General features: G+C 42.8%; 2 protein-coding genes across 3 annotated transcripts in view; both read left to right on the plus strand.

Moving 5' to 3' along the window:
• Positions 1-15,177: 15,177 nt before the first annotated feature.
• The window catches only part of LOC147015200 (STE20-like serine/threonine-protein kinase), a 129,846-nt gene continuing 117,437 nt past the window's right edge, over positions 15,178-27,586 (plus strand). Inside the window, exon 1 of one of the 2 annotated variants that reach the window (XM_085849749.1) lies at positions 15,178-15,694. In XM_085849749.1, the coding sequence (XP_085705875.1) occupies positions 15,548-15,694 (147 nt within the window). In that variant the 5' untranslated portion in view covers positions 15,178-15,547. The remainder of the gene's footprint in view (positions 15,695-27,586) is intronic. The other variant, XM_085849748.1, reaches the window with a different exon arrangement.
• LOC147015201 (uncharacterized) lies at positions 15,904-17,446 on the plus strand (the record flags this gene model as incomplete). Its single annotated transcript, XM_085849750.1, has 1 exon — positions 15,904-17,446. A coding segment is annotated over one exon (1,296 nt), but the record flags the coding sequence as incomplete, so codon positions are not given.

The following is a 27,586-nucleotide window of genomic DNA, read 5'->3' on the forward strand; positions in this document are numbered from 1 at the left end:
ACGTCCGCAGACACAGTTGGGCACTAGATATGGATGGCCGTTGGCTCACAAGGAGCTCCTCCGCCCTTTGACAGGTTTTGTTTTTAATCCTGCTGGGTGTCCATATCCAAACACCCTCCTCACCAGAAAACCTGGTGGGGGAGACGGTTTAGTCGCCGACAACCCGACCATGGAACAGGTTAGTACAGGTTTACATGGTACCTGTAGCAGGTCACAGATCGAACCTGACCTGACATTCAATCCCATGGGATTTTGATGATTAGAAGATCCCACCGATATGAATGTGTTAAATAGGTACCAAAGAACATGAAAAACCATGTTGGCAATTTTGAAAGTGTTGCAGAGGGCAGCCATCTTGGATTTCAAAATGGCTGCCATTTTATGTCTATATTTGCCCTGAATGTGGATATGAATGTCATAAAAAGCTGTTTTTTTTGTTGTAAAATCTACATTTATCAAGACAAACAATTAGTGAAATACACATTTCTTGTGAACAGCTGAAATTCCGTTAAAATTTTCAGCCATATTGAGTTTCAAAATGGCCACCTTTATGGCTTATTCTTGAATATATGTATATATTATCATTTCAGTGACAGTGACGCATTTAACATGCTTCATAAGATTACCCCTATATCAATGTTATATTGGTACCAAAGAACATGAAAAGCCATATTTACAGTTTTAGTGTTGCAGAGGGCAGTCATCTTTCATTTCAAAATGGACGTATTAAGGCCTATTGTTGCTATAAGGCCATGAATGTTCTATGAGGTTAGGCTAAGTTTAGTAGTTGAACATACACTTATCAAGTCAAGGAATGAATATATGAAAATTCAAAATGACCGCCAATATGACATCAATATTTCATCCTTTTGAGTCAGTGATACATTGTCCATACTACATGCTAGTTGTGTGGTTGGTTGCCAGAGTTTATTGCCTGCTCCAATCCTTGTGGAAGTTACAATAACTCATCTTCACTATCACTATCCTCCTCTTCATCATCTCAGAGAACTGTGTCTTCTGAGTTGTCACATGATTCTGAGTCCTCACTACAGCTACAAAGATCTGTGCAATTCAATCCATTCCTTCTGCATTTGCAGCGATTACTTGAACATCGTGTCTTTGCACAGGAACATTTCACCAGATCAATTACTGCTTGCGGAGCAGGCGGAAAGGTTGTCATGACTGGTTTATATCGGCCATCTACCAAATTCCAACCACATTCCAGCGGTTCTGGCAGGTCTGGATTTGCAATGATGTCACTATTCCAAATCATGGCCTGGTAGTGCGCTCTCAAGATGGCATTACGCAGCGCAGCTTGGGTTGGAGGTAAACCTTCTGATTGAGCTTGCTTCTTCTTGAATAGCCACCACCTTACATCAGCTACATTCAACAGCTCTGTGTTAGGGAGATACAACTTGCATAGAAATAATTCAATTGTAGCAAACAAAGTGTTAGGTAGTTCATCTGTTGTTCCTAGCTGTACAAGGGCATTTACTATGTCATCAGTTGGATCAAGTTCCTGCAGTACTTTCCAGAATTTATTCTTTCCTATTCCAGCAAATTTTCCTGTGACATCTGCTCCTGATAGTGCAAGAAATCCCGGTAGAGCTGCAGCTTTCCTTGGACCCAAGGCACTGTAGATGGGCTCAAGGGGTATCGCCCTATGTTTTTGGCCAGCCCCTGTTACTAAGGAAGTATTTGGACATAAACTGGGGTATTGTCTGATGGCAAGTACAAGCACATCGGTGTCTGGTGAGTGGATGTCTTGAGAGGTCGTACCATTTACAGAAGCATCAATGGAATGCAGAATGAGTTTGGTATCTGCTTCTTCTTGACGACTTGAGAGGTCAACTACTGCTCTATGTGTAGCTCTTGCCTTATTCCGCCAGGCAACCACAAGGAACTTGCCCATTGTTACATCATGTTGCAGTATCTTTTCAGCCAAATAGGCGGTTAATGCATCTTTCGTTGACACATGGGCAAGCAACTGCTGCATGCTTAGTTTGCCAATTGATGTGGAATCAGTAATATGATATGCCACTGCCCTTGCATCTGTTTTGTGAAATTAGGTTTTTATCATTGTGTAAACTTACATTATCTATGTGCTCTACATGTTCTCTATATTTATATATTCAACATAAACAGTGAAGTCAGGTAAACTTACCATCAACTTGGATGTTTGTTGGCTTGTTGAAATAACAATGGGCCAGTAAACGTCTGTCCAATAACATGTGGTGATTGTCAGATAAAGGCAGCCTGTACCCTCAATGTTGCCCTCCACAACACGTGTTCACTTACAGATACCCAGTTGCGCCACATTTCAGAACTTGGAAAAGGAAGTTCATTATGAAAAATATAGCCCGGGTAGTAATGTCCAGACCTATGTTTTTGTTGAAAACCTAGAAACGTATGCCCTAAATACAATTAGGCATGAGTGATTTTACACAATATGTGAAATTGCAAGCCAATCACGGCAGCTATTTTAAATAGGGGGCATACCAAATTGCAATAAATAAGTGTGTGTATTTTGAATTGTTATCTAACATGAAACTCTATTCCTCTTGTATAACCTTAGGTCCTTACTGCGTATTTTTCCATACAAAAAATCCTGAGACAGTTAAAGCTCATTTTTAAATAAAATATCAAATTTGGCAACCATTTTGAAAAACAAAATGACTGCCATTCATTTATATACCACTGGCAAATCCAAGTGCACCTCTTTACAACACATTAAGCATCAAAACAGGATAGAAACCACCAAAGTTAGCTTTGTATGACGTTCAAAAGTTCCGTTAACCCTGTCATTACCATTGGCAGACTTGTATACATTAACTCTATGGCAGTTGTGAAAGTCAGTCACAAAAGGGTTAAGGTAAAAAAGAAAGAAATTGAAATCCAAGATGGCCGCCATCTGCAACACTTCCAATTTTGCCAACATGGATTTTCTTACTCCTTGGGACCTAAATAGTCTACCTAGGTAGGTGGCATGTTCTAATCATTTAAATCCCACGGGTCTTTATATCAGAACATAGTCCCCCTGACTATTTGGCATTCTTCAGCTTCCAGGATCTTTTCACTTCATTCTTGAGGTCTTGATGATTGGTCATTTTCTAGATTTCTGCATCGTTTAGTCCAAAATCATTGGTATTAACACCTCAATCAGCAATTCCTTCTTCAATTTTTTTTAAACCTAAGTATGATATCTGGTGGCAATGCTTTGTTTTTGATGTTCATGCTTGATGGGATCATAAGGTCATACGTGAGCATGTCATACTTCCCTGTCATGTTTTCAGTGATTGCTTTTGGTTCATGTTCCCACAATTTTTCTGCAACTGGAATATCAAAGTTTTTGCAGATGTGCCAGTGGATTACTTTACAAACTCTGTTGTGCCATGGTGTATACAGCTGTACTGACATGAGCTTTTTTGTGTTCAGCCATTAAGCATAACGCATCACTCTTCCCTCTTCCCCCCCCCCCCCATTTTTCTTTTCTTTTCTCTCTCTCTCTCTCTCTCTCTCTCTCTCTCTCTCTCTCTCTCTCTCTCTCTCTCTCTCTCTCTCTCTCTCTCTCTCTCTCTCTCTCTCTCTCTCTCTCTCTCTCTCTCTCTCTCTCTCTCTCTCTCTCTCTCTCTCTCTCTCTCTCTCTCTCTCTCTCTCTCTCTCTCTCTCTCTCTCTCTCTCTCTCTCTCTCTCTCTCTCTCTCTCTCTCTCTCTCTCTCTCTCTCTCTCTCTCTCTCTCTCTCTCTCTCTCTCTCTCTCTCTCTCTCTCTCTCTCTCTCTCTCTCTCTCTCTCTCTCTCTCTCTCTCTCTCTCTCTCTCTCTCTCTCTCTCTCTCTCTCTCTCTCTCTCTCTCACCCCTCTTCACACCCCTGCACCCCACAATGAAGAGCAACGTTTGGTGAGGGGTTGCTCTCCCCACCTTCCCCCTCCCTTCCTTGCTCTTCCCCCTTTCTAGCTTCCCCCCATCCTCTCCCCTCCCCTCCTTTCCCTCTGTCCTCTCCCCTCTCCTCCCTTCCCTCCTTCCTCTCCCCTCCCTCCATCCTCTCCCTCCCTTTCCTCCATCCTTTAATATATACAATATTTACCATAAAATAACAGGCAATAATACAATACAATAAGGCAATACTACACAATAATGACAATTGCAGTGTGTCTGGATGAACAATATTTCCAGTCTGGTTGTTGGGTGCCAGAATTGTGAGTTTGGCGATATAGATAAGATGATGATTTGTAATACTGCCTCCCACCGGGTGGCGCTATTCGATTCACATTTACATGGAGATAATTGGGGGTCTTCCCCCCACCCTGAACCTCCTATCCTGTCGGTTTGAAAATGTTTTATTGCATCTCCATTTGCAATATTTTTTATCTCAATATTTTATTTATATTGCATCTCCAAGTTTCATCTGGTTCCGTCCACAACTTTTTGAGATATCCTGCACACAGACAAACAAACAAACAAACAAACAAACAGACAGAAAGGGGTGAAAACATAACCTCCTTCATCTTCAGTGGTCGAGGTAAATATGTGAATGTGACAATAAAAACATTGATTTTCAAGGTGGCCTCATACCCTTGCACATGAAGGTCTACATTGTTTTGGGAATGCCTTCTCGGCTTCTCGGGGGGGGGGGGTAACTTTGCATCGTACAAGGATTAGAATAAAGATTAGGTAATTTAATTGTGATGGAGGGATATGCGTCATGATGTGTGCATGGTTCCGATAAGCCATCAGCACAAGTAAAGGTGGGACACGACCATGATGGAGAAAGCTCGCCATACAAAGTGGGTGAAAGGTCTTGGTGGGTTGCCCCACCCACAGGCTGAGAGACCGGCCAATGGCAGGCAAGCAGGATGCGGCTAGTGGTGTCACAGATGAAGATGGGGACAGAGACTATAATAGTCTAGGAGCCAGGCCACATTTAATTAGACTATTGGGCACAAAAGCTTCAGCGATATGAAAGCAAACGACCATCAGTGCTGACCCAGAAAAGCCAATTCTTAAGTTTTTCTAGGACAGCCTAGAAGACCTTTGGCGCCCATTTGAAATGGCGCCAAATTTCACTTTTGTTTAGAGTTTTGAGCACAAGTGTGATTTTAGGTATATGGAATCCTTATGCGCCCTTTCTCGGAATCCGTAACTTAAGAATGCGCTTAGGTCAGCCTAATGAGCTTAAGAACGCCACTAATTAGCACTAATTATTATTTTAATTAGACTTTTGAGCACAAGAGTGATTTTAGGTCTATGGAATCCTTATGCGGCCCTTTCTTGGAATCCGTAACTTAAGAATGCGCTTAGGTCAGCCTAATGAGCTTAAGAACGCCACTAATTAGCACTAATTATAATTTTGATTAGACTTTTGAGCACAAGATCGAAACATGTCACAGATGAAAGATGAATGTAAAACAAGGCAGAATATATCACTTAAGAACGCAATTAGGTCAGCCTAAGTACCTTAAGAATCAATTAAAGGTGATCAACACCAACCAATTGTGGCCAATGCAGAGTTAATCAATGTTGCTCAGCCACACCTGAACTTATATTTGTGTATTCCAATCGTCGTGGTTATTCTAGAACTGCTGTCATAATAAACATCTAGGTCAGCCTCATGAGCTTAAGAACGCCACTAATTACCACTAATTATCACTTTAATTAGACTTTTGAGCACAAAAACGAAACGTGTCGCAAATGAAAGTCGAGTGAATAACAATACAGAATATGTCACTGAAGAACACAATCAGGTCAGCCTAAGTACCTTAAGAATCAATTAAAGTGGTTAACGCTAACCAATGGTAACTTTACTGTAACTTTAACCAAAGTTGCTCGACGCAACCCTCTTGTTGAATGCCCAGCAAAAAACGAAACTACTTCCCTTTTTTTTTACAACCGCGTAGTTTCCAACCGAAACCAAAACTAAACATTGGTGGCGGCACCAAAACTTCTTCGGTCTGGTATGTCGCTGAGATGGCAGGTTTTGCCGGAGAACCACCTCCAATGAACATGTGTTTTTGTCAATTCTGGTGACTTCGGAGGGTGCAGCGCACTGCAGACTACGATTCTGCAGCCATCGACTCTCCAAATAGTAATGGAATCAGACGAAGGAGGTGAGTACTTTGGTGTATTCATCGATAATAATGTACGTGATGACATTTGAATGGAACTTTCTAAATGCTCAGTTTCAGGCCGTGAGATGATGCATATTCATCGTATTAAATTCATCTACAATGTGAAACTTTTATCCGATTAGACATTCGATGTATCGGTCCGCTATAGTATGCAAATTTGATAGAAATTAAGGCAGCGATGTCAACATTTTTCAGACGTGGAGATGATCTCATCACATGATCAGGAGACCGATCATTCGATTGAACAAGGGATGACGACCGCGCCCCTGGAAGTGGAAATTGATGCATCGGGTGAGCATTTCTATGCCCTCAGTTATTCCGTTTAATGAGCTACTAATTCACGCAGAAGGAACATACAACATTACAGGTCCTGAGCAAGCAAGACCGAAACCCAAGGATGCTTTGAAGTCGACTTCGTTCAAGCACCAACTGCCCCTGTTCTAAGCACGTGAATGGGGAAAAGCTGAGTATGGACCTATAATTGGTGAGCGCAACTTGTTCGGTGGCTTCAATAACAGATGTGTTCATATAGCCAGCCGAAATGGCCAAGTCGTGCAAGAAGACGTCGATTCGTTAAAGAGCAATCATCATGAGGCTGATACCCGTATCATTCTCCACATTGCTGCCATGTCAGCTCAAGGAATCATGGGTAATATCATAGAAAGAGCTTCTCATACAGACATCTGTGTAATCCTCCTGCATCATTGCCAAAAGTTTGTTACAAAAATATGGATGGATACAGGAACAGGGAAGAATCGGCGATACATCAATATATCGACCATAGCACATCAAATGGGACCGGAGATGTGTGCTGCACTTCCTGCCTTACACACCTTTACCGGATGTGACTATAATTCAGCATTTGTAAGGATGGGGAAGATACGTCCTGCATCAAACGTTGAGAAGAGTGAACAATTCACAGAAGCATTGTCGATTTTGTCCCGTGATGGTGGATGTAATGCATTTACTGTACAGGCGATCGAAGCGTTTACGTGTACCATGTACGGATACAAGACGGCCACATCTTTGAACCACGTACGGTATCAAGCGTTGGTAAAGGCTTACAGTCCTTCGGTGAAGTCAACGAACCCGTTCCACACACTGAAAGGCGTTGATGCCAGCAGCCTTCCACCCTGCAGAGCAGAGTTCCTGCTCCATCTTGAGCGATCAGCATTTGTAGCGAGGATGTGGTCTCGTGCTGACCAGGCCATAATACAGCAAGCTCCGGACAAAGGATGGGAGATTAAGGACAACAGGTACGAAATCGTCTGGTTCGAAGGTCCACAGCTCCCTGAGAAACTACAAATTGAAGATGACAGTCAGGATGAACAGACCACTTCCAGCGATGACAAAAATATTACAGTTTCATCAGATGATGAAACAAATGATTAAATATAAATTATGTTGTTGACAGGTTTTGGAAAAACATCAAAATTAATTCTTCCTCGGCCGTGTGGGAGTGCGTGAAAATATTGACAAAATTTGTCAATTTTTCAAGTGAAAAATCGAAGTGATAACCAGCGCGGGTTACGCTGCATTTCTCAAGCTCATCAGTTTGACTGAGTTGATGTTTTCGCAATGACCGTGTATTACTATCTATATACCACGACTGTGTTTTTAACCATGACGTTTGAGTTACTAACCAAAAGTACTTTCATGATGGTCGCGCTTTACCGATAAAAGTTTCACCATACCAAGTAATTGTGACAAATGCAATAAGTTAAATGTGATAAATGTCACCTTCATCACCTTTAATTGATTCTTAAGGTACTTAGGTTGACATAATTGCGTTCTTAAGTGATATATTCTGTGATATATAAGTGATCTTAAGTGATTCTATATTCACCTTTCATTTGCAACATGTTTCGATCTTGTGCTCAAAAGGCTAATTAAAATGATAATTGGTGCTAATTAGTGACGTTCTTAAGCTCATTAGGCTGACCTAAGCGCATTCTTAAGTTACGGATTCCGAGAAAAGGCCGCATAAGGATTCCATATACCCAAAAATCACACTTGTGCTCAAAAGTCTAAACAAAAGTGAAATTTGGCGCCATTTCAAATGGGCGCCAAAGGTCTTCGGCTGACCGAGAAAAACTTAAGAATTGGCTTTTCTGGGTCAGCACTGATGGTCGTTTGCTTTCGCTGAAGCTTTTGTGCTCAATCGTCTAATTAAATGTGGCCTGGCTCCGAGACTATAAAGGGTGCGGTGCAAACCATGGATAAGAGAAGCACAGGAACTTTGTTGAAAAGCCTGCATGCGGACTCCTCATGTTTTCTCCGCGGCACGGCACGCATCGGCCTGTGCCTCGAGACATGCTCCCACCGCAATCTGCACCCACTTCCCCCTCGTGCCACCTTCTGCTCGTGGCACAAACTGTGGCCACATCTCCACTTGGGACTTGTCTTGCCAGACGCCGTCCTGGCATTTAAGTCTTGTCAATTTATTATTGTGTTTTCTTCTGTGGTGTGCTAGAGGCCATTAGGATTAAATAGATAAAGACTTACCGATTGTTCGTTTACTCGGGGGTGTGTACAGGATTCTATTATTGTACAGAAATTGTATTCCTTCTTTTTGTATTCTCACTCTGCTTGTTTTTGATACACATGACAAATCCGCTTGGCCTCTGAGTTTCTCTGATCATTAGTATCTGGGTTATAAACCTCCGTTACAGGACAGATTTGGTTCCGGTGATTCGGGATGTGGCTCCATCTTGTTGAAACCACAGATTTTCATCAATTCTATTGTTCCCGATGTAAGTCTTCATCATGTGAACACAACGAAGAAGAATGGAGGTGGTTGAAACAGCCTCAGGAGTGGCTGAATTGTGAGGTGGGGGATTGACGTGATGGACTAGTGTGACTTCTGCCGACTCTCTGAAACTCCTCTCCGACAAAAAAACAAGAAGTTTCACAACTGCTGTTTTAGGATTAGGGTCTTCAAAAAGTAGGGTCCGCAGATTCATGATTAACTCAATCCACAGCAGACGGTGATTTTCGGAGAGGGAAGCGAGGCTTCTTCATGTTCTTGCGGCTTTTCCAATTCTGAAAATCTGCAACACAGTTTATTCATCATCCCTGTAAATGTAAATATGACACTAATTACAAAAAATAGGACCACAGTTCCTGAAGCTCAACTGGATCAGGACCAACAATCACTCAAACTCCCCACAGACCCCCTTATACATTGATTTTTTTTTAATGCCGTGAACAAACTTTGGTACATTACAAGTGATGAAGGTGTACAAGTGTAGTCAAGTTTCATTGAAACTCATCTTCTCCGATACTATACGCATGATCTCCGATACGGATGTTGATCATGTGTATAGTATCAGAGAAGAGAGCAAATACCTATTTTTTGGGGGGGGGGGGTCAACCAACACCCCCCCTCCACCCCCTCCATAGACCCCCTTAATGAGCACAGATTTTGATGCGGTCAATAGACCTTCGTTCGGCATCAGAAATGAAGCTCGTGGCCAAGTTTCATCAAAATCGCGTGTTTGGTTCAAGCGATAATGACTTACAGTTTCTCCCGATTTGTTTCTACACATTTCCTGAAACTATACCTCACTTCTCAAAAACTATAAAACACAAAACACAAAAACAGTCAATCGTTTCTGCAAAACTTCAGAAATATCTGTCAAAATGTAACACTGCGTTCAAAACCCTGTTTACTCGCCTCAAAATGAGATTGTGCATCCAAATCATCCACACAAGCCAGCTAATGAATAGACCTCACTGAATACAAATTACACACCTGGTGTGACAAATGAAAGACAAGATTATGACAGTCATTAGGTATCGGTATGCTTTTGCCTTTTTCTGTGTTATTACAGACAGTAGCTCGTTGTTCCAAATTATTACAGAGTAGACAGGCCTACTGAAATGTAAAAAGAACACACAAACACAGTGAGATTGTTTTTGTTGTTTTTATTTTGTTTTTTCCAAGTTACAGTACTGGAGGCTGGAGGCAACGTAAAACAAAAAAGAAACAGGAGAAAAATAATATACAGTACTGGGAGAGAAGTAAAAATACCAAAACAAATGCTAAACTTCAATTATCTACAGAAAAAAAAAAGACAACAAAAGATAAAGAAAAAAATGTCAAAGAAAACAAACAAACAATAGAATAAGAAATCCTTGAGGGTCTTGTGTCTGCTCTGGATCAGGCCAGAGACTTTCATTGACATCACAAGCAATGTTCACCCTGGTCAGGCAGCGGGGGAAATATTTTCTGGCATGATGCATCCACCCCTGGCATGACTCTGCCGGTACATCGCCACATGCCCCCTCCATTGCTTGGAGTAGGGGAACATGGTCGTGCACCTTCCACCGCCATGCCAAGACAAACTCCTACATTGGGTTTTTATAAAACTCCTCCGTTGGGTATGTCACAGTAAATAACAGCAGGGTGGACGTAGATTTCTCCAATTTTTACGAACCTATTCTCATTTCTGAATGTGAGGAAGACAGAAGCGACAGTGAAGCGGCTCAAACTCGGCTGAACTCTCTGCCCGGCCTCACTCAGGGTCAAACCACATGGTCAACCAAAATCACCCCGATCTCGTCTGAAGGTCCTGTCACACCTTGACGTTTTAGCCAGCGTATGGCAAGGTATCAAAATGTATGTAAAACGCTGGCATACGCTGAACTATCGATGTTTTTAAAAAAAGTTTTGGGCGTATAATAACGTGTTGGACGTATGCCAGCGTACTATGACGTATGCCAGCGTACTACAACGTATGCCAGCGTACTACGACGTATGCCAGCGTACTACGGCGTATGCCAGCGTACTACGACGTATGCCAGCGTACTACGACGTATGCCAGCGTACTACGGCGTATGCCAGCGTACTACGACGTATGCCAGCGTACTACGACGTATGCCAGCGTACTACGGCGTATGCCAGCGTACTCTGACGTATGCCAGCGTACTACGGCGTATGCCAGCGTACTACGACGTATGCCAGCATACTACGGCGTATGCCAGCGTACTCTGACTTATGCCAGCGTACTCTGACGTATGCCAGCGTACTACGGCGTATGCCAGCGTACTACGACGTATGCCAGCGTACTACGGCGTATGCCAGCGTACTCTGATGTATGCCAGCGTACTACGACGTATGCCAGCGTACTACAACGTATGCCAGCGTACTACGACATATGCCAGTGTGCTCTTAATGTATACAAACTTACCCATAACGTATTCGACGTGTGCCAGCGTTTTAGCCAAATTTTTCATACGTCAGGCATACGCTGGCTAAATCGTCAAGGTGTGACAAGGCCTTGAGATATTTGCCCTCCTCTCTTTCTCTCTTTCTCTCTTTCTCTCTTTCTCTCTTTCTCTCTTTCTCTCTTTCTCTCTTTCTCTCTTTCTCTCTTTCTCTCTTTCTCTCTCTCTCCTACTACAATGTTATCAGTCATTGTTCTCCAACACAGGAGTGCTCACCTGTAGCCCTTTTATTTGTGTTCAAGCTCTGATTGCTGATTGAATAATTGAAGCATCAAGTGTTTCACCTGTGAGGACTGAGTGTGTTCAATTGATGACTGAAGTTTAGTGTTTCGAAGGGCAGTGTTATCCATGTGAACACAAGAGACTCCCTTGATGAAGATTGTGCCGAATGAGGAGAATTGTGCGAAGTGTTTTTGGAGAATGGTGAAATGAGACTGAAATTTGTGTGCAAAACAAGCGAAATGTGCTGATAGTTTTGAAGTAATCGTCTTCCTTTTTGCACATGAACTCAAATTTTTCCTCATTGGGTTTGCAGCATTTAAACAATGGAGAAAAACGGTGTTTACGGACTCACTGACCGACTCCTCACTTACCTGCAGACACTGCTCGAGCGCATAAGCTCACCTGACTAAAGTTCAGGTGAGTTGAAAACTATGTCATCAACACCAAGGTCTTCACATTTTTCCAGTGCTTCAGAAAGGCGGTTACTGCACGATCCATCCCGCCTTGCGTGGTCATTTCCATTCAGTGCCTGGAAAATCTGAATTTGTCAGGAAAATCCCAACATCTTCCTTCGGTGTTCCTCGTCCTCATGTGATACTCATTCCCGTTTCAGCTGAGAGTGGTCTTGGTGATTTGTCTGCATTTCTCTCCGTGCGTCACTGTGCAGGTTCAATAGTCTTGGGACACGAACCCTAGAACACGCCATCCTGAACAGCCCTTTATACAGGTATTCATGTTGGAATAAAGATGTGCTGCTCCATGTTAAATTGAAGACCTGGGTGCAAGAAGTACTTCAGTCACATTTTTGAAAAAAATGAGCCGGCACCAGTACTATAATCTATAATGGCCAGAGCATCATTTGATACCAAAAACATTCCGAAAATAAGTACTCAAGTCCTGTATTTTGGTATATGGTCATTGCTGAATTCACTAAAATGTAGTGCAAGAAATACATAAGTCCATAATGTTTGAGCAAGAAGTTCCGAAGTCCATGACCGTCCAATCAAAATGCTGGTATGTGTCACGTGACAAGCTATGAAAATGGCGACCATGGAGGCTGCACAGCATGGTGTGAATGAGGTTAACCGTGATAACAGGCATGACGGGGGCAAAAAAATGTAAAATAAACCATGGAGACTGGGCTAGAAAGAGAATGAAGGATGCCAAAGCATCAGGTATGAAGTTTCTCTGCATAAAACTTTGCTGGTACTGAAAAAGGCACTACATTGGTCATCAGCTTTTGAGACCTCATAAAACTGTGCATGCGGCAGTGCAGTGCAATGCTGTGCTGACCCAGATTCCCCATGTATTGGATGTATGTACATTGTACAGCCCCCATAAGACACAGCAAAAATTACTGTTTGGCAATCAACAAGCTCAAATGAGCTAAGATCCTCGTCCTCTTAATGATGACGTCATAAAAATGAATATGACGTCATTGTGATGTACCAGGTTTGCGATAAAAAAAAAACTGTGCTAAAGCCTGGCTTGATTCCCGCAAACAAAATTCAAACAGCTTGCCTAGTTTCGGAGATAATGGTATAGGCGATTTCCATTAGCGGCGATATTATGACGTCAACTTTTTTCTCGGAAGAATTTCCAAAATCGGAGAAGGTTACTGCCTGAGTGTGGGCTTTCTGCATATACATGGCAAGTTTCACGAAGAACCGATGAAAACTCCGGGTTGTGAAACAAAAAATGTCAAAAAATATGAATGACGTCATAAAAATTGATATGACGTCATAGTGATGTATTATATGTGCGATGATTCATCTCTGCTAATGCCCTGTTCGATTCCCGCAAACAGAATTCGAAAAGCTTGCCAAGTTTTGGAGACAATTTTTTTGGCGATTTCCATTAGCGGAGATATTTTGACGTCATAACTTTTTTTCTGGGAGGAATTTTCAAAATTGGAGATGGTTACTGTCTGCGCAGAGAATTTTTACATTTATATGCCAAGTTTCAGGAGGTTTCGATGAAAACTGTGGGCTGTGAAACAAAAAAGTCCACAAGAAGAAGATTAAGAACAACAACCTGAGTAAGACTTAGAGATCCTCCACGATGATCTAAAATAAGCAATAAAGGGCTTTGTGTGTTAAAAGTCCCCAAGTCCAGGTATTTAGCCACAAAAAGTACCTAAGTCCAGGTATTTAGCCACAAAAAGTACCTAAGTCCAGGTATTTAGCCACAAAAAGTACCTAAGTCCAGGTATTTAGCCACAAAAAGTACCAAGGTCCAGGTATTTAGCCACAAAGTATCTAAGTCCAGGTATTTAGCCACAAAAAGTACCTAAGTCCAGGTAATTAGCCACAAAAAGTACCTAGGTCCAGGTATTTAGCCACAAAAAGTGCCTAAGTCCAGGTATTTAGCCACAAAAGTACCTAAGTCCAGGTAATTAGCCACACAAAGTACCTAAGTCCAGGTATTTAGCCACAAAAAGTACCTAAGTCCAGGTATTTTGCCACAAAAAGTACCTAAGTCCAGGTATTTTGCCACAAAAAGTACCTAAGTCCAGGTATTTTGCCACAAAAAGTACCTAAGTCCAGGTATTTAACCACAAAAGTACCTAAGTCCAGGTATTTATCCACAAAAAGTGCCCAAATCCAGGTATTTAACCACAAAAAGTACCAAAACTAATTTTCTGGTTTTCTTCGTAATAAAGGATTATTTTTCCACAAAAAAGGGTTTGTCTGCTCTGTTTCGCCCCTGGAACCAGCAGCAGGCTCCATAGTTTGCCGCCTTTAAAAAAAAGTATCTGCAGCATGTTTTGAAAACTTTGATCCTCAATATCTCAAACGTGTAATTTTGTGACTAAAGTACTTCTTGCTCTCAGGTCTTCATTGCCCCGTAATTTTCACAAGACCTGTTGGAATTTTTTTTTATTTTCTGAATACCTGTGAATCGAAGGAAATTTGAAACTTATTCACAACCGTATTATGGTATTAATCAGAAAAACATCGGGATTCGAGGTCGAACAGTCAAAGCTTTTTAGAACACTATTACTACTACTACTACTACTACTACTACTACTACTACTACTACTACTACTACTACTACTACTACTACTACTACTACTACTACTACTACTACTACTACTACTACTACTACTACTACTACTACTACTACTACTACTACTACTACTACTACTACTACTACTACTACTACTACTACTACTACTACTACTACTACTACTACTATGCCGAGTCAGGTCACACAATAAATAACAAGAAGGTTTCGGCAGAAATTTGAGGCTTTGAACAACGTTTAAAAAATTAACTAGTGATTATATGCTTAATTTATAAATACAATTATATTAAATGGTTAGATTAGTGACGACAATGATAAATGCAAAAGTTTATAACCCCCTAAATTGCGAGTATCTATTATTGCGGTGTATTGCTTTATACGTAGTTCGCTACGCTGTTTTGTTGGTAGAAGGTTTTTTTGTTTTTTTTTGAGTTTCGGAGTTCATGATCAAATAAAAGTTATTACAATTACAAGATATTTAATCGGTGATAAACCATTAAGGATAAAACTAAATAAAGACGGACATTCAGAAAAACCAACTGAAGAAGAAGAATTTCGTAAAAGAATTTTTTGTTGTTGTTGCTGCATTGACTCGAGTTGGGGAAAGCATGTGGCTGGACGAGTTGTGGGACGGGCGGGGTGTTTTTGCCTGCGGTCGGAGGTTTGGGTTTCAGACGCATGAACAGCATCGAGGACAAACCTGTTACTGATCGAACGATTATATCGTTTCAGTTCTTCAACTCACATTCTCCTTTTACTTCACGGTCGGTGCTGATCCTCAGTGCCGGCACCGTGCGTCTCCCGTGGGACGAAAGTTTCCCGTCAGACGTTTGTAGAGCTTGAGCTAAAGTAACAACACCGCAACAAGCCAAAGGGACAGACACCCTGTAGAGGTAGTGGTGGTGGTAGAGCGAGTGTGGAGGCAGCGTAGCGTGTTGGAGGGATGTCTTACTTCAGGAAGATCTTCAAGCTTGGGTCCGAGCGCAGGAAACACAAGCAGTACGAGCACGTTCGGAGGGACGTGAACCCCAACGATGAGTGGTCCATCGTGGGGGAGCTCGGAGATGGGGCATTCGGGACGGTGTACAAGGTACGAGGAAGCTTACACACACACACACACGTACACACACACGTACACACACACGTACACACACACGTACACACACACGTACACACACACACACACACACACACACACACACACACACACGTACACACACGTACACACACGAACACACACACAAACACAACACACGAACACGTACACACACCCACGTACACCCACACGAACACACACACACACACACACACACACACACACACACACACACGTACACACACGCACACACACACGTACACACACACATACACACACACGCCCACACACACGTACACACACACGTACACACACACACACACACACACACACACACACACACACACACACGTACACACACGTACACACACACGAACACACACACGAACACAACACACACACACACGTACACACACACGTACACACACACACACACACACACACACACACACGTACACACACGTACACACACACGAACACACACACGTACACAACACACACACACGTACACACACACGTACACGCACACGAACACAACACACACACGTACACACACACGTACACACACACGAACACAACACACACGTACACACACGTACACACGTACACACGCACGTTCACACGTACGTACACACACACGTACACACGTACGTACACACGAACGTACACACACACACGTACACACACACGTACACACACACGTACACACACACGTACACACACACGTACACACACACGTACACACACACGTACACACACACACGTACACACACACACGTACACGTACACACACATACACACACACGTACACACACACGTACACACACACGTACACACACACGTACACGTACACACACACGTACACACACGTACACACACACACGAACACAACACACACACACGTACACGCACACGAACACAACACACACACGTACACACACACGAACACAACACACACACGTACACACACACACGTACACGTACACACTTACACGTACACACACGTACACACACGTAAACACACACATACACACACGTACACACACACACGTACACAATACACACACGTACACACACACGTACACACACACACACGTACACACACACACGTACACACACACACGTACACAACACACACGTACACACACGTACACACACGTACACACACGTACACACACGTACACACACGTACACACACGCGTACACACACGCGTACACACACACGTACACACACACACGAACACACACACACACACGTACACACACGTACACACACGTACACACACGTACACACACGAACACACACAAACACAACACACGAACACGTACACACACACACGTACACACACACGAACACAACACACACACGAACACAACACACACACGTACACAACACACACACGTACACACACGTACACACACACACGTACACACACGCACGTACACACACGCACGTACACACACACTGCTGTACTCTGTTAAGGAGGAGTTGTTGCTGATCGATTCAATACCATGTTCTCCCTTTCAATGATCTCTGTTCCTTAAGCTGTCCACACCATACCTCACCGATCCACACTATTCCACCCATGTCCACACCACACCTGTCCACACCACACCTGTCCACACCACACCTGTCCACACCACACCTGTCCACACCACACCTGTCCGCTCCATACAACTCCTGCACACACACCCCTCTACACCACCCTCTACACCACCACCCTCTACACCACCCTCCTCTACACCACCCCCTCTACACCACCCCCTCTACACCACCCCCTCTACACCACCCCCTCTACACCACCCCCCTCTACACCACCCCCTCTACACCACCCCCTCTACACCACCCCCTCTACACCACCCCCTCTACACCACCCCCTCTACACCACCCCCTCTACACCACCCCCTCTACACCACCCCCTCTACACCACCCCCTCTACACCACCCCCTCTACACACACCCCTCTACACACACACACCCCTCTACACACACACACCCCTCTACACACACACACCCCTCTACACACACACACCCCTCTACACACACACCCCTCTACACACACACCCCTCTACACACACACCCCTCTACACACACACCCCTCTACACACACACCCCTCTACACACACACCCCCCTACACACACACCCCTCTACACACACTCCCCCTCTACATACACCCCTCTACACACACACCCCTCTACACACACACCCCTCTACACACACTCCCCCCTCTACATACACACCCCTCTACACACACTCCCCCCTCTACATACACCCCTCTACACATCATGCCACCCAACACACGTTACTTGATATTAAAATTAATTTATTGTGATATATCTATCTATTCCTAAAAGGAGAGGTGTACATGTCCATGTGTTTGTCCGTCCATCGGACTTTATTCTAAACTCTAAAGGGTTCATGCTGTCGTCGAATAATACAGCTGGTACCGTTGGAAAGCTAACAATCGATTGACTTGGAACAAAACTTATTGTCCGTTTGCCTGTTGTAAATAAGATTCCTGTTGTGAAAGCCAGTCTTTCCAAGGTTGATGAAGGAGAGAGAACTTTAACGCAGCGGTTCCACCGGTGACATCTTTATTATCCTTTGAACCATTAAGAACAGAGTGAACACCAAGTTGTATATTCATAGTCATAATTCTCAATTTAATAGAAAAATATATATTGGTACATGGAAGAAGCACACAAACAGCAACAACCACCACAACCACAATGACTGCAGCAACAACAAGTATCCATCGGGACCGCACTCTGTGCAGAGCGTCGGTGCTGCCGAAGCAGTCTCCTTGGCTGTCGGGGACAATCCTGGACGGGTCACCACTCCGACACAGGATACCAGCAAGCTGGCACTCATCTTGCCGACCTCGAAAGGATGACAGGCAGAGTCAACCCCACCTGCTATTAATTTAACAGCCAAGCGGGATTTGAACTAAGGACCCGAGGATCCTAAGCCCACCACCCTGACCATTAAGCCAACACCAGGAACAATGAGTATGTGTTATAAAAAATCCATTTTTCGAGTTTCACTTTGTTTTACATCCTCGTTGAGATTCACGGATAGACGTGCACGATGTTGGTGAAGTACAACCTGCTGTCCCTTGATTAAACCCGTCGGCGCAGCCACGGATATGCGCGACTAGTTCTACTAAACACACACAAAGGGAGGATTTCATTGACGTGCTCCCGTTGTCAATCATGAAAGAAGTTAAAGTAACGCAGTCTTGAACATTCTGTGTTTTCATGAGTTTGTTCCTCAGGTCTCTGTCTCATTCCTCAGGCCATTTCACACAGAGTCTCATCAGTGTGTGGAATGGTCTTCGTGGGAAGGTGGTGGCAGGTTTAAAATGGAAATAGAAGTGTACTGAGAAACCTCAGAGATAGAAGGGTACAGGGAGAGGTTTATACAAATGAAAGGTGGAGTGGTACAGGGAGACGTAGACAGAAATGAAAGTTGGAGTGGTACAGGGAGACGGAGACAGAAATGAAAGTTGGAGTGGTACAGGGAGACGGAGACAGAAATGAAAGTTGGAGTGGTACAGGGAGACGGAGACAGAAATGAAAGTTGGAGTGGTACAGGGGAGACGGAGACAGAAATGAAAGTTGGAGTGGTACAGGGGAGACGTAGACAGAAATGAAAGTTGGAGTGGTACAGGGAGACGGAGACAGAAATGAAAGTTGGAGTGGTACAGGGGAGACGTAGACAGAAATGAAAGTTGGAGTGGTACAGGGAGACGGAGACAGAAATGAAAGTTGGAGTGGTACAGGGAGACGGAGACAGAAATTAAAGTTGGAGTGGTACAGGGAGATGGAGACAGAAATGAAAGTTGGAGTGGTACAGGGAGACGGAGACAGAAATGAAATTTGGAGTGGTACAGGGAGATGGAGACAGAGACAGAAATGAATTGGGGCATCGGTAACATTGTGTAGATGTTCTTGACATATTGATTCTCTCTGAGTTGTGGGTGTTGCCAAACATGTCCTGGTGTTAATGGAACTCTCACTTAACTATCCCTGCTCCCCCCACCCCCATAGAAGTCCCCATGTCATCCCTTCAGTCTTGCCCCTCTCCCCTTCCTCCCTCTGCTGCTCGCCTTTCCCCTTTCCCATTGAGTGTGTTGGGTTAGATCGGATTTGTGGTGTGGATGCGGTTGCAGTTGGTGTCATGCAGGGTGTGTGTTCATGGGATGGGTGGTGTGGATGTGCGATTGATGGGCCTATGTGTGTGTGTGTGTGTGTGTGTGTGTGTGTGTGTGTGTGTGTGTGTGTGTGTGATTTTTAATGGTGGGTTGGTGGGTTTTAATGGTGGGGAAAACGGGAGGGATTTGGGGGATACCTTCTGTTTCCTGAATCACCTTTTGCACACCAGTTTATGACATTCTGGGTTTATTTCTTCGGAAGTTGCTCACCTTTTGAAATTTAAAACATTTTTTTCCAAGCGTTTCTGCCGGTTATCAAGATATCCTAAATCCCAAGATAAGGTAATCTCGTACGTTGTTTCCCAAATGTTGCTCAGCTGCAAGCCACCTGTAAATATTGAAGTAGATAACATTATTAACCTTGTCGGCCTGTTCTTCGTGGTGTTATCATCCTGGCAAGAAGCGAATATGAAACCATTTGGCTCGCACCGTTCTAAAATAATTGTATTGTGATTTGGGAATGCTGTTTTTAATCTTTTATCCCGAATTTGCTTCTTACCCAGGGTGTGGCATGAACCCATCCTGGCATTCTCTTTCTGTGAGTTGGTTACTGATCTTAGCAAGACTTCGACCTTGCCAGAATCTACCGGCAGTGACGAGTGGCTTCTGGCATTTAATAAGCTTCAACCCATTGATGGGAAGTGGAAAAGGGGGGAGGGGGAAAAAGGTCTTCGTTCAGTCTTCAGCTTTGGCTCCATTATTTTTTTGCTCGTCGTCTTCGGGCGTTCCGAGAAATGTGTGCACAATAGCTTCGATGCTTGTGGGAAAGATTATGAAACTTTTCCACTTGTATAACTCGTTTGATTATAGATTTATTTATTTTATTTTATTTTGGGAATTCCCTTACAGCGTTCGAGGTTCACGGAAAAGCTTGAACACGATGTACGACAACAAGGGTGGACGAACGGTTGGACAGATTGGAGAAAGTGAGCTCAGGATATTGAATACCCGGGGTTGTCGTATTTCGAGCAACTTCCAAGGGCAACGTTTGGTTTAACCTCCCAATTCTCGTTCTTTTTATCCCTGATAAGGTTCTTAGTACGACAAAGTTATCTTGCCACGTAAACCGAGCTGTAATGTAGGACGCACATGACATTTCCTCAACACTGTACATATTTGTGAGCTTGCAGTACTCGCGTACAATCTGATACGTAGTGCAGGGTTGAAGGTTTTGTCATCGCTGAAGGTTTCCTGTTGGTGTTTCACATTCAGGGTTTTTGCTGGTCACATGGTCGAGGTAACATCGGGCTTGTCATGCCTATTTTGAACTCTATTGACTTGAGCAACGCATTCGAGGCTTTACGTTGTATTCTACATTCCAATAATGTTGGTGTGATGATTTTCAAACAGGTTTCTGGTTTTGGTGTTTTGATTTATGGGTTTATTTTTGTTGTTTTATTGCTGCTTCAGAATGCACCATTCTCAATGCTGTCAGAGTGCATGCAGATTTTTATATATATATATATATATATATATATATATATATATATATATATATATATATATATATATATATATATATATATATATATTTGGGTTGGATTGACTTGGCGATGAGGAGCGGCTGAAGGAGACGACTTTATATGTGAGATAGGAGGTGATTACGAGGGGAGTTGATTGAGATGTTTAAGATGATGTAGGGGATAAACAGTGTAAATGCAGACAAATTTTTCAGTAGAATAGACAATGACAAGACCACGGCCATAACCTTGGAGTAAATACAAGGAGAGTTCTGATCTGATGCCAGTAAGAGAGGGGTCTTTCACTCGGAACAGTTATTACATAGAATGGTTTCCATGGAAAGCTAGTGGCAGCAGATACAGTATATAGGTTTAAAATGGAATTAGATGCATATTTAGAGGCATTGGGGATAGAGGGGTAGATGGACATTGGCAGAAACTGGTAGTTCGTTTTAGGTATGGATAGGTTATTGGATACATGTGGAGTGATCAGGATGTCTGTGAGAAGGCCTCATCAAAACGTGATGGTGCTGCTGCTTCACCCCCCCCCAACCCCCACCTCTCCCCGTTAATAGTCTGTTGATTGAATTGATGATGGTGTTGGATGAAGTTCAGGCATGATGAACCAAATTGCCTTGCATATTATGTCCAAGTTCCTTGGGAATCCTTCTAAATGATGTTCGTGTTAGCATGGAAATTCCCACCCCAATCCCATCCCCTACCAGTCTGGTCACATGTTCAGCCTTTGACAAAACTTTCCAGTAAATATGTTTACTGTCTCCTCATGTGATTTGACTGCCGTGCTCGAATTGACAATTTTGGAGGGATGTTTGAATTGACTAATGGAAATGCCACGATGAAAGGAACTGAAATGGTATGGAATGGTTGGTTCTTATCTTACCTGATGTCTCTCTCGAGGGTATGCATTGGGAGATGTCGGAGTTTGAGGAAATTTCTGATTTAATGTTGGAACACTTATTGGATGCTCTTTGTGATAAATGTAAATAATAATAATAACAATAACAGAGGGGACTTTGGAATCGATGACAACTTTTGTTATGGGATGTTTTCTAAATACCTGCATCTTCACTTGTGAGTTGTACAGGTACAAGGAAAACTGCAGTTTTGTAGTTCCTATGTTTAATAGATTGATATTTTTTCATAAAGTGTGTGTACAACGCCTTCAGAAAGTATTCACATCCCTTGACTTTTGTCACATTTTGTTGTGTTCCATCCTGAATTTAAAATGGTTTAATTTAATTTAAAAAATGTCATCGAAATTCAAAAAATACCCCATAATGACAAAGTGAAAACATGTTTTTAGAATTTTTTTATAAATTGATCAAAAGTTAAAAGCTGAAATGTTTTGCATCAATAAGTATTGAACCCCTTTGCTATGACACTCAAAATTGAGCTTGCAGGTTCATCCGATTTCCTTTGATCATCGTTGAGATGTCTCCACAACTTGATTGGAGTCCACCTATAGCCAATTTAATTGATTGGACATGATTTAGAAAGAGGTACCTTTCTGTATAAACGTCCCACAGTTGAAAGTGTATGTCAGAGCAGAAACTCTTCCATTAAGTCCAAGGAACTGTCTGTAAAACTCCGAGATAGAATTATGAGGAGGCAAAGATCTTGGGAAGGGTATAAAACAATTTTGAGTATTGAAAGTTCCCAAGAGCACAGTGAGCTCCATCATTTGGAAATGGAAAGAATATAGAACTACCCAGACTCTTCCTTGAGCTGGCCGTCTGACCAAACTGAGCAACTGGGCAAGAAGGACCTTAGTCAGGGAGGTGACCAAGAACCCAATGGCCACTCTGACAGAACTACAGAGCTCCTTGGCTGAGACGGGAAAACATTCCGGAAGGACAACAATCTCTGCAGCACTTCACAAATGTAGGCTTTATGGGAGAGTGGCCAGAGAGAAGTCATTCCTGAGAAAATGGCTGACGACAGCACGCCTGCAGTTTGTGAAAAGGCATGTGAAAGACTGAGAGCTTGAGGCAAAAGATTATGTGGTCTGATGAGATGAAAATTGAACTCTCACCTGAATGCAAAGCACTACGTCTGGTGGAAACCAAGCTTAGCTCATCACCCATCTATCACCATCCCTACCCTGAAGCATGGTGGTGGCAGCATCATGCTATGGGATACTTTTCAGTGGTAGTGACTAGGAGGCTTGTAAGGATAGGGGGAACAATGAATGGAGCCAAATACAGGCAAATCCTTGAGGAGAACCTGCTTCAGAGTGCAAAAGATCTGAGACTGCAGTGAAGATTTATGTTTCAGCAGGATGACTGTGCACTGTGCACTCAATGACCCTAAAGCATACAGCATACGGCCAAAACAACACTGGAATGGCTTCATAACAAGAATGTGAAAGTCATTGAGTGGCCCAGCCAAAGCCCAACTTGAATCCTATTAAGAATCTGTGGAAAGACTTGAAGATTGCTGTTCACCAACACTCCCCATCCAACTTGATAGAGTTTGAGCAAATCTGCAAGGAAGAATGAGAGAAAACCCCCAAATCCAGATGTGCAAAGCTGATATGGACATACCCAAAAAGACTCGAAGCTTTAATCGCTACCAAAGTCGCTTCTTCAAAATATTGATGCAGGGGGTTGATTACTTATTGACGTAAAATATTTCAGCTTTTCATTTTTAATTAATTTGAAAAAATGTCTAAAAATACGTTTTCACTTTGTGAAATTATGTATTTTATGGTATTTTATGTTGATTGGTGACATATTTAAATTTAATCCATTTTAAATTCATGCTGTAACACTACAAAATGTGAAAAAGTTGAGGGGTTGACTGTGGTTGACTGTTGACTGTGGTTGAGGGGTTGACATTATGAAATATACTTTCTGAAGGCATGGTAAATGTCCAAGCTGTTTTCCTGGATCTCACCTTTCATGATTTTTTCTTTCTTGATATGCAGCACAAGACTACTGGGTAGCGTCATTGGCTGAGGTTGCGGCTGTGCTGCTGATGCAGCCCTCTAGGTTCGGGCAAGAATTTGTAATTTTTTTCAGGCCTGCAGGTGATAGCTCACCTACTCTTGACTACGGAGCACAGTGGGATCTTAACGTTCACAACTTAATACTGGCAGATGGGATACCCCTGAGTTTAACATCCATCCGAGTGATGGCACACACATTGATGAATCGCCCTGCTTGTGAAACACCAGGATGACAGTTTTTAGCTGGATCCAGATTTCAACCCAGGCGAGACAGCTTGGAGACGAGGGTGCGTACCTCTAGGCCATCTTTCCAGCCCATCTTGCGTAATGACCTTGACATACCTTTTATTTTTGGCATGAGAAGCACCCTTACCTACTATTTTATTTTTCTACATCAAATAGTATGAGATCCAGCAATTGTATTCGCTTGTCAAATCATTTTGGTGCATTTGTGGTAATGCACATGCAGATGCACACGACATCACAGCTTGTACCAAGTATGGCAAATGTTGCTTTATCGAATATCTAGGTTTGAGTTCAGAGTGCATTTTTGAAAATTACTTTCTTGTTTTATTCCTTATATTTGAAGGAGCTTTATGATGCGATCCGCACACTCACAAGGTTTGCCGCGATCCCTTGCCAGTAATGCTGTCTGTGCACATCCGGACATCTGGACATTATCGAGCACGGCACCACTGTGTAAGGCAATGCTTTGTCTTTCCTTTGCTTAGCTTTTCTTATCGTAGATAAGGGATGAAACAAATTCAACCAAACCTCGTGTAGGATTCTTTCTCTGCGGCAGAAAATTCAAATGAACACAAATCTAAAATGTGAGGCTCCTTCCGAAAAGATATCATTCACAGATGAAAATGCAATTTGATTTTTTGCAAATTGGGAAATCAGATTTGGAGATATTACCAGATGAATAAAGGAACCTCAAAATCTTCTTCTTCTTCTTCTTCTTTCGGCTGCTCCCGTTCGGGGTCGCCACAGCGGATCATCCGTATGATCCGCATAGTGATTTGGCACATGTTTTACGCCGGATGCCCTTCCTGACGCAACCCTGGTCGCCTCTTACGACACAGGGATAAAAGGAACCTCAAAATCTAGAATTAAAAAATAAATGAAGTTCAACCCTCAAACGACTCCAAAGGCAACAAGACCCTCTTTGCCACAAGTATAATCCTACGATTAATTTGCAATTGGACACTGGCTTTGAGACGAAAAAAAATTATTATGGACCCGAGGCAACAAAAACCTCCATATATCGAACAAAAGGTTTCAAATGGAGCAGCTCGCCGTCATTAGAGCATTTAACTTGTATCAGATGTGGCAATAAATGTGAATTGTTCCTCCCTGCTTGCCGGCTCGATGACAGAAGATGCCATTTGCATTTTTGCCAGCAACATCCCTACCCCATTTCGAACAGCACTGGCAACCTGCTCGTAAACTCAAATGATGTACACACACACACACACACACACACACACACACACACACACACACACACACACACACACACACACACACACACACACACACACACACACACACACACACACACACACACACATATTATATGAAGCATTTTACCCGTTGCTTTGCTGGTGGATTTAATCAGAAGAAGACAAGTTGTACTTCACAAACATTCTGCTCTATTCACTCTATAATTTGCATGAGGTCATCTTCCATCTACAATGAAGTCAGCTGACATTGCCTTCATCAACCAACCTTGTTGCTTATACATGTCGTGAGCAAAAAGAAGCCTTTTGACAATTTTTAATTCCTGTATTCTCACTCTGATTTCACCATCACCGCAATTCATATTGCCTAATTGTTGAAATTTTCTTTATACAAGAAGTCGATGATTTGTAATATCGGTGGTGCTATACGATACACATTTACGTTGAGAGAATTGGGTCTTCCCTCACACTAAACCTCCGACACCAGATATGCTACCCTGACAGAAACCATACTTGGGATACCCTTTAGCAATATGCTAAATTTAGTTCAGTAGTTTGAGTTTTTGCAGTGCGTATAAACAAACAAACAAACAAACAAACATATACAAGTATATAATTTCACTTTTACAGTATAGATTTTATGTATAAACAAAAGAAATGTAATGTAGGCTCATTGAATTTGTAAATACCAAAGAAAAAGCATTTATTCATAAATTTATTTATTATTATTATTATTATTATTATTATTATTATTATTATTATTATTATTTATCGTAACCATGTACACTTTCATGATGTGTAAAACCCAGGAAGGGGAGGGGGGCTTGGCTAGGTAGATGTGTTGTGGACCCCAAATTGAGCATGACCAATGTATTGTTACTCCGGTTACGTTGGCCAATCAGTCCAGAATCACCAAGCCGGATCGAAGGCCAAATCACTCCTTTACCGAACTCAATTTTGTACATTCGCCATCGATCGAGTGACATGCCGGAATCCTCCTCCACACCAAACCACTCAAAATGGCAACTAGAGTGATTTGTCACATTCGAAGGGGGAGAAGTTGAAAATGTATGCTAACCGTCATACACCAAATCAGTCCTTTATCAGTTTTATAAAACCATACGGTTTTATTGATCGTGCTGACTGGCATACTCAATGGAGACCCTGAGGATTAATGTGAGTATTTGATAAATGGGGAATGGATAACAAGGAACACAAGAACATTTCATACACAATTCTATTTACAATAAAATACATACCCTGGGTATCATACAAGCGGGGGATACTTATTGAAATAGCCTTAACGACACACCACAGGCACACCACAGGAGGAAGACAAGAAGATACTGGACTGAACTGGTGCGGCAGCACCCGAGCACCCAAAGCCAATGCTCCACAATCTTGCCAGAGGGAGACCCAGCGCACACCACACTCTTGTGGATGAGAAGTGCAAACCACAAGCTCTCTCCATCTCTGTGAACTGGGAACACCGCACTTGGTACCCCATTTGAGTCCGCCTGGACCCCATCTGGTCAACAGCTCTGGGCTCTGGGAACCCCAACTGGAACAGAGGAAGCCAAAACCTGCACCTTTTCGGTGTTGTGATGCCAAATTCCCCAATAAAGGCACATTTAAGAAAGATTGCAAAAGAAAGATCATTAAAAACGGATTTAAAGGCAAAGCGGTTTTAAACTTCCACTTCCGGTTCTGGGTTTGGAGCATTGGCAGGTCTCCTTGGCGGCTCCCTGCTGACGATCTCAAAGTTAAGTTTATGGTCGTTA

This window comes from Eptatretus burgeri, chromosome 12 (genome assembly GCF_056783735.1).
Source record: "Eptatretus burgeri isolate ZD-2024b chromosome 12, Ebu_testis_v1, whole genome shotgun sequence".
In the NCBI taxonomy this organism is placed as follows: Eukaryota; Metazoa; Chordata; class Myxini; order Myxiniformes; family Myxinidae; genus Eptatretus; species Eptatretus burgeri.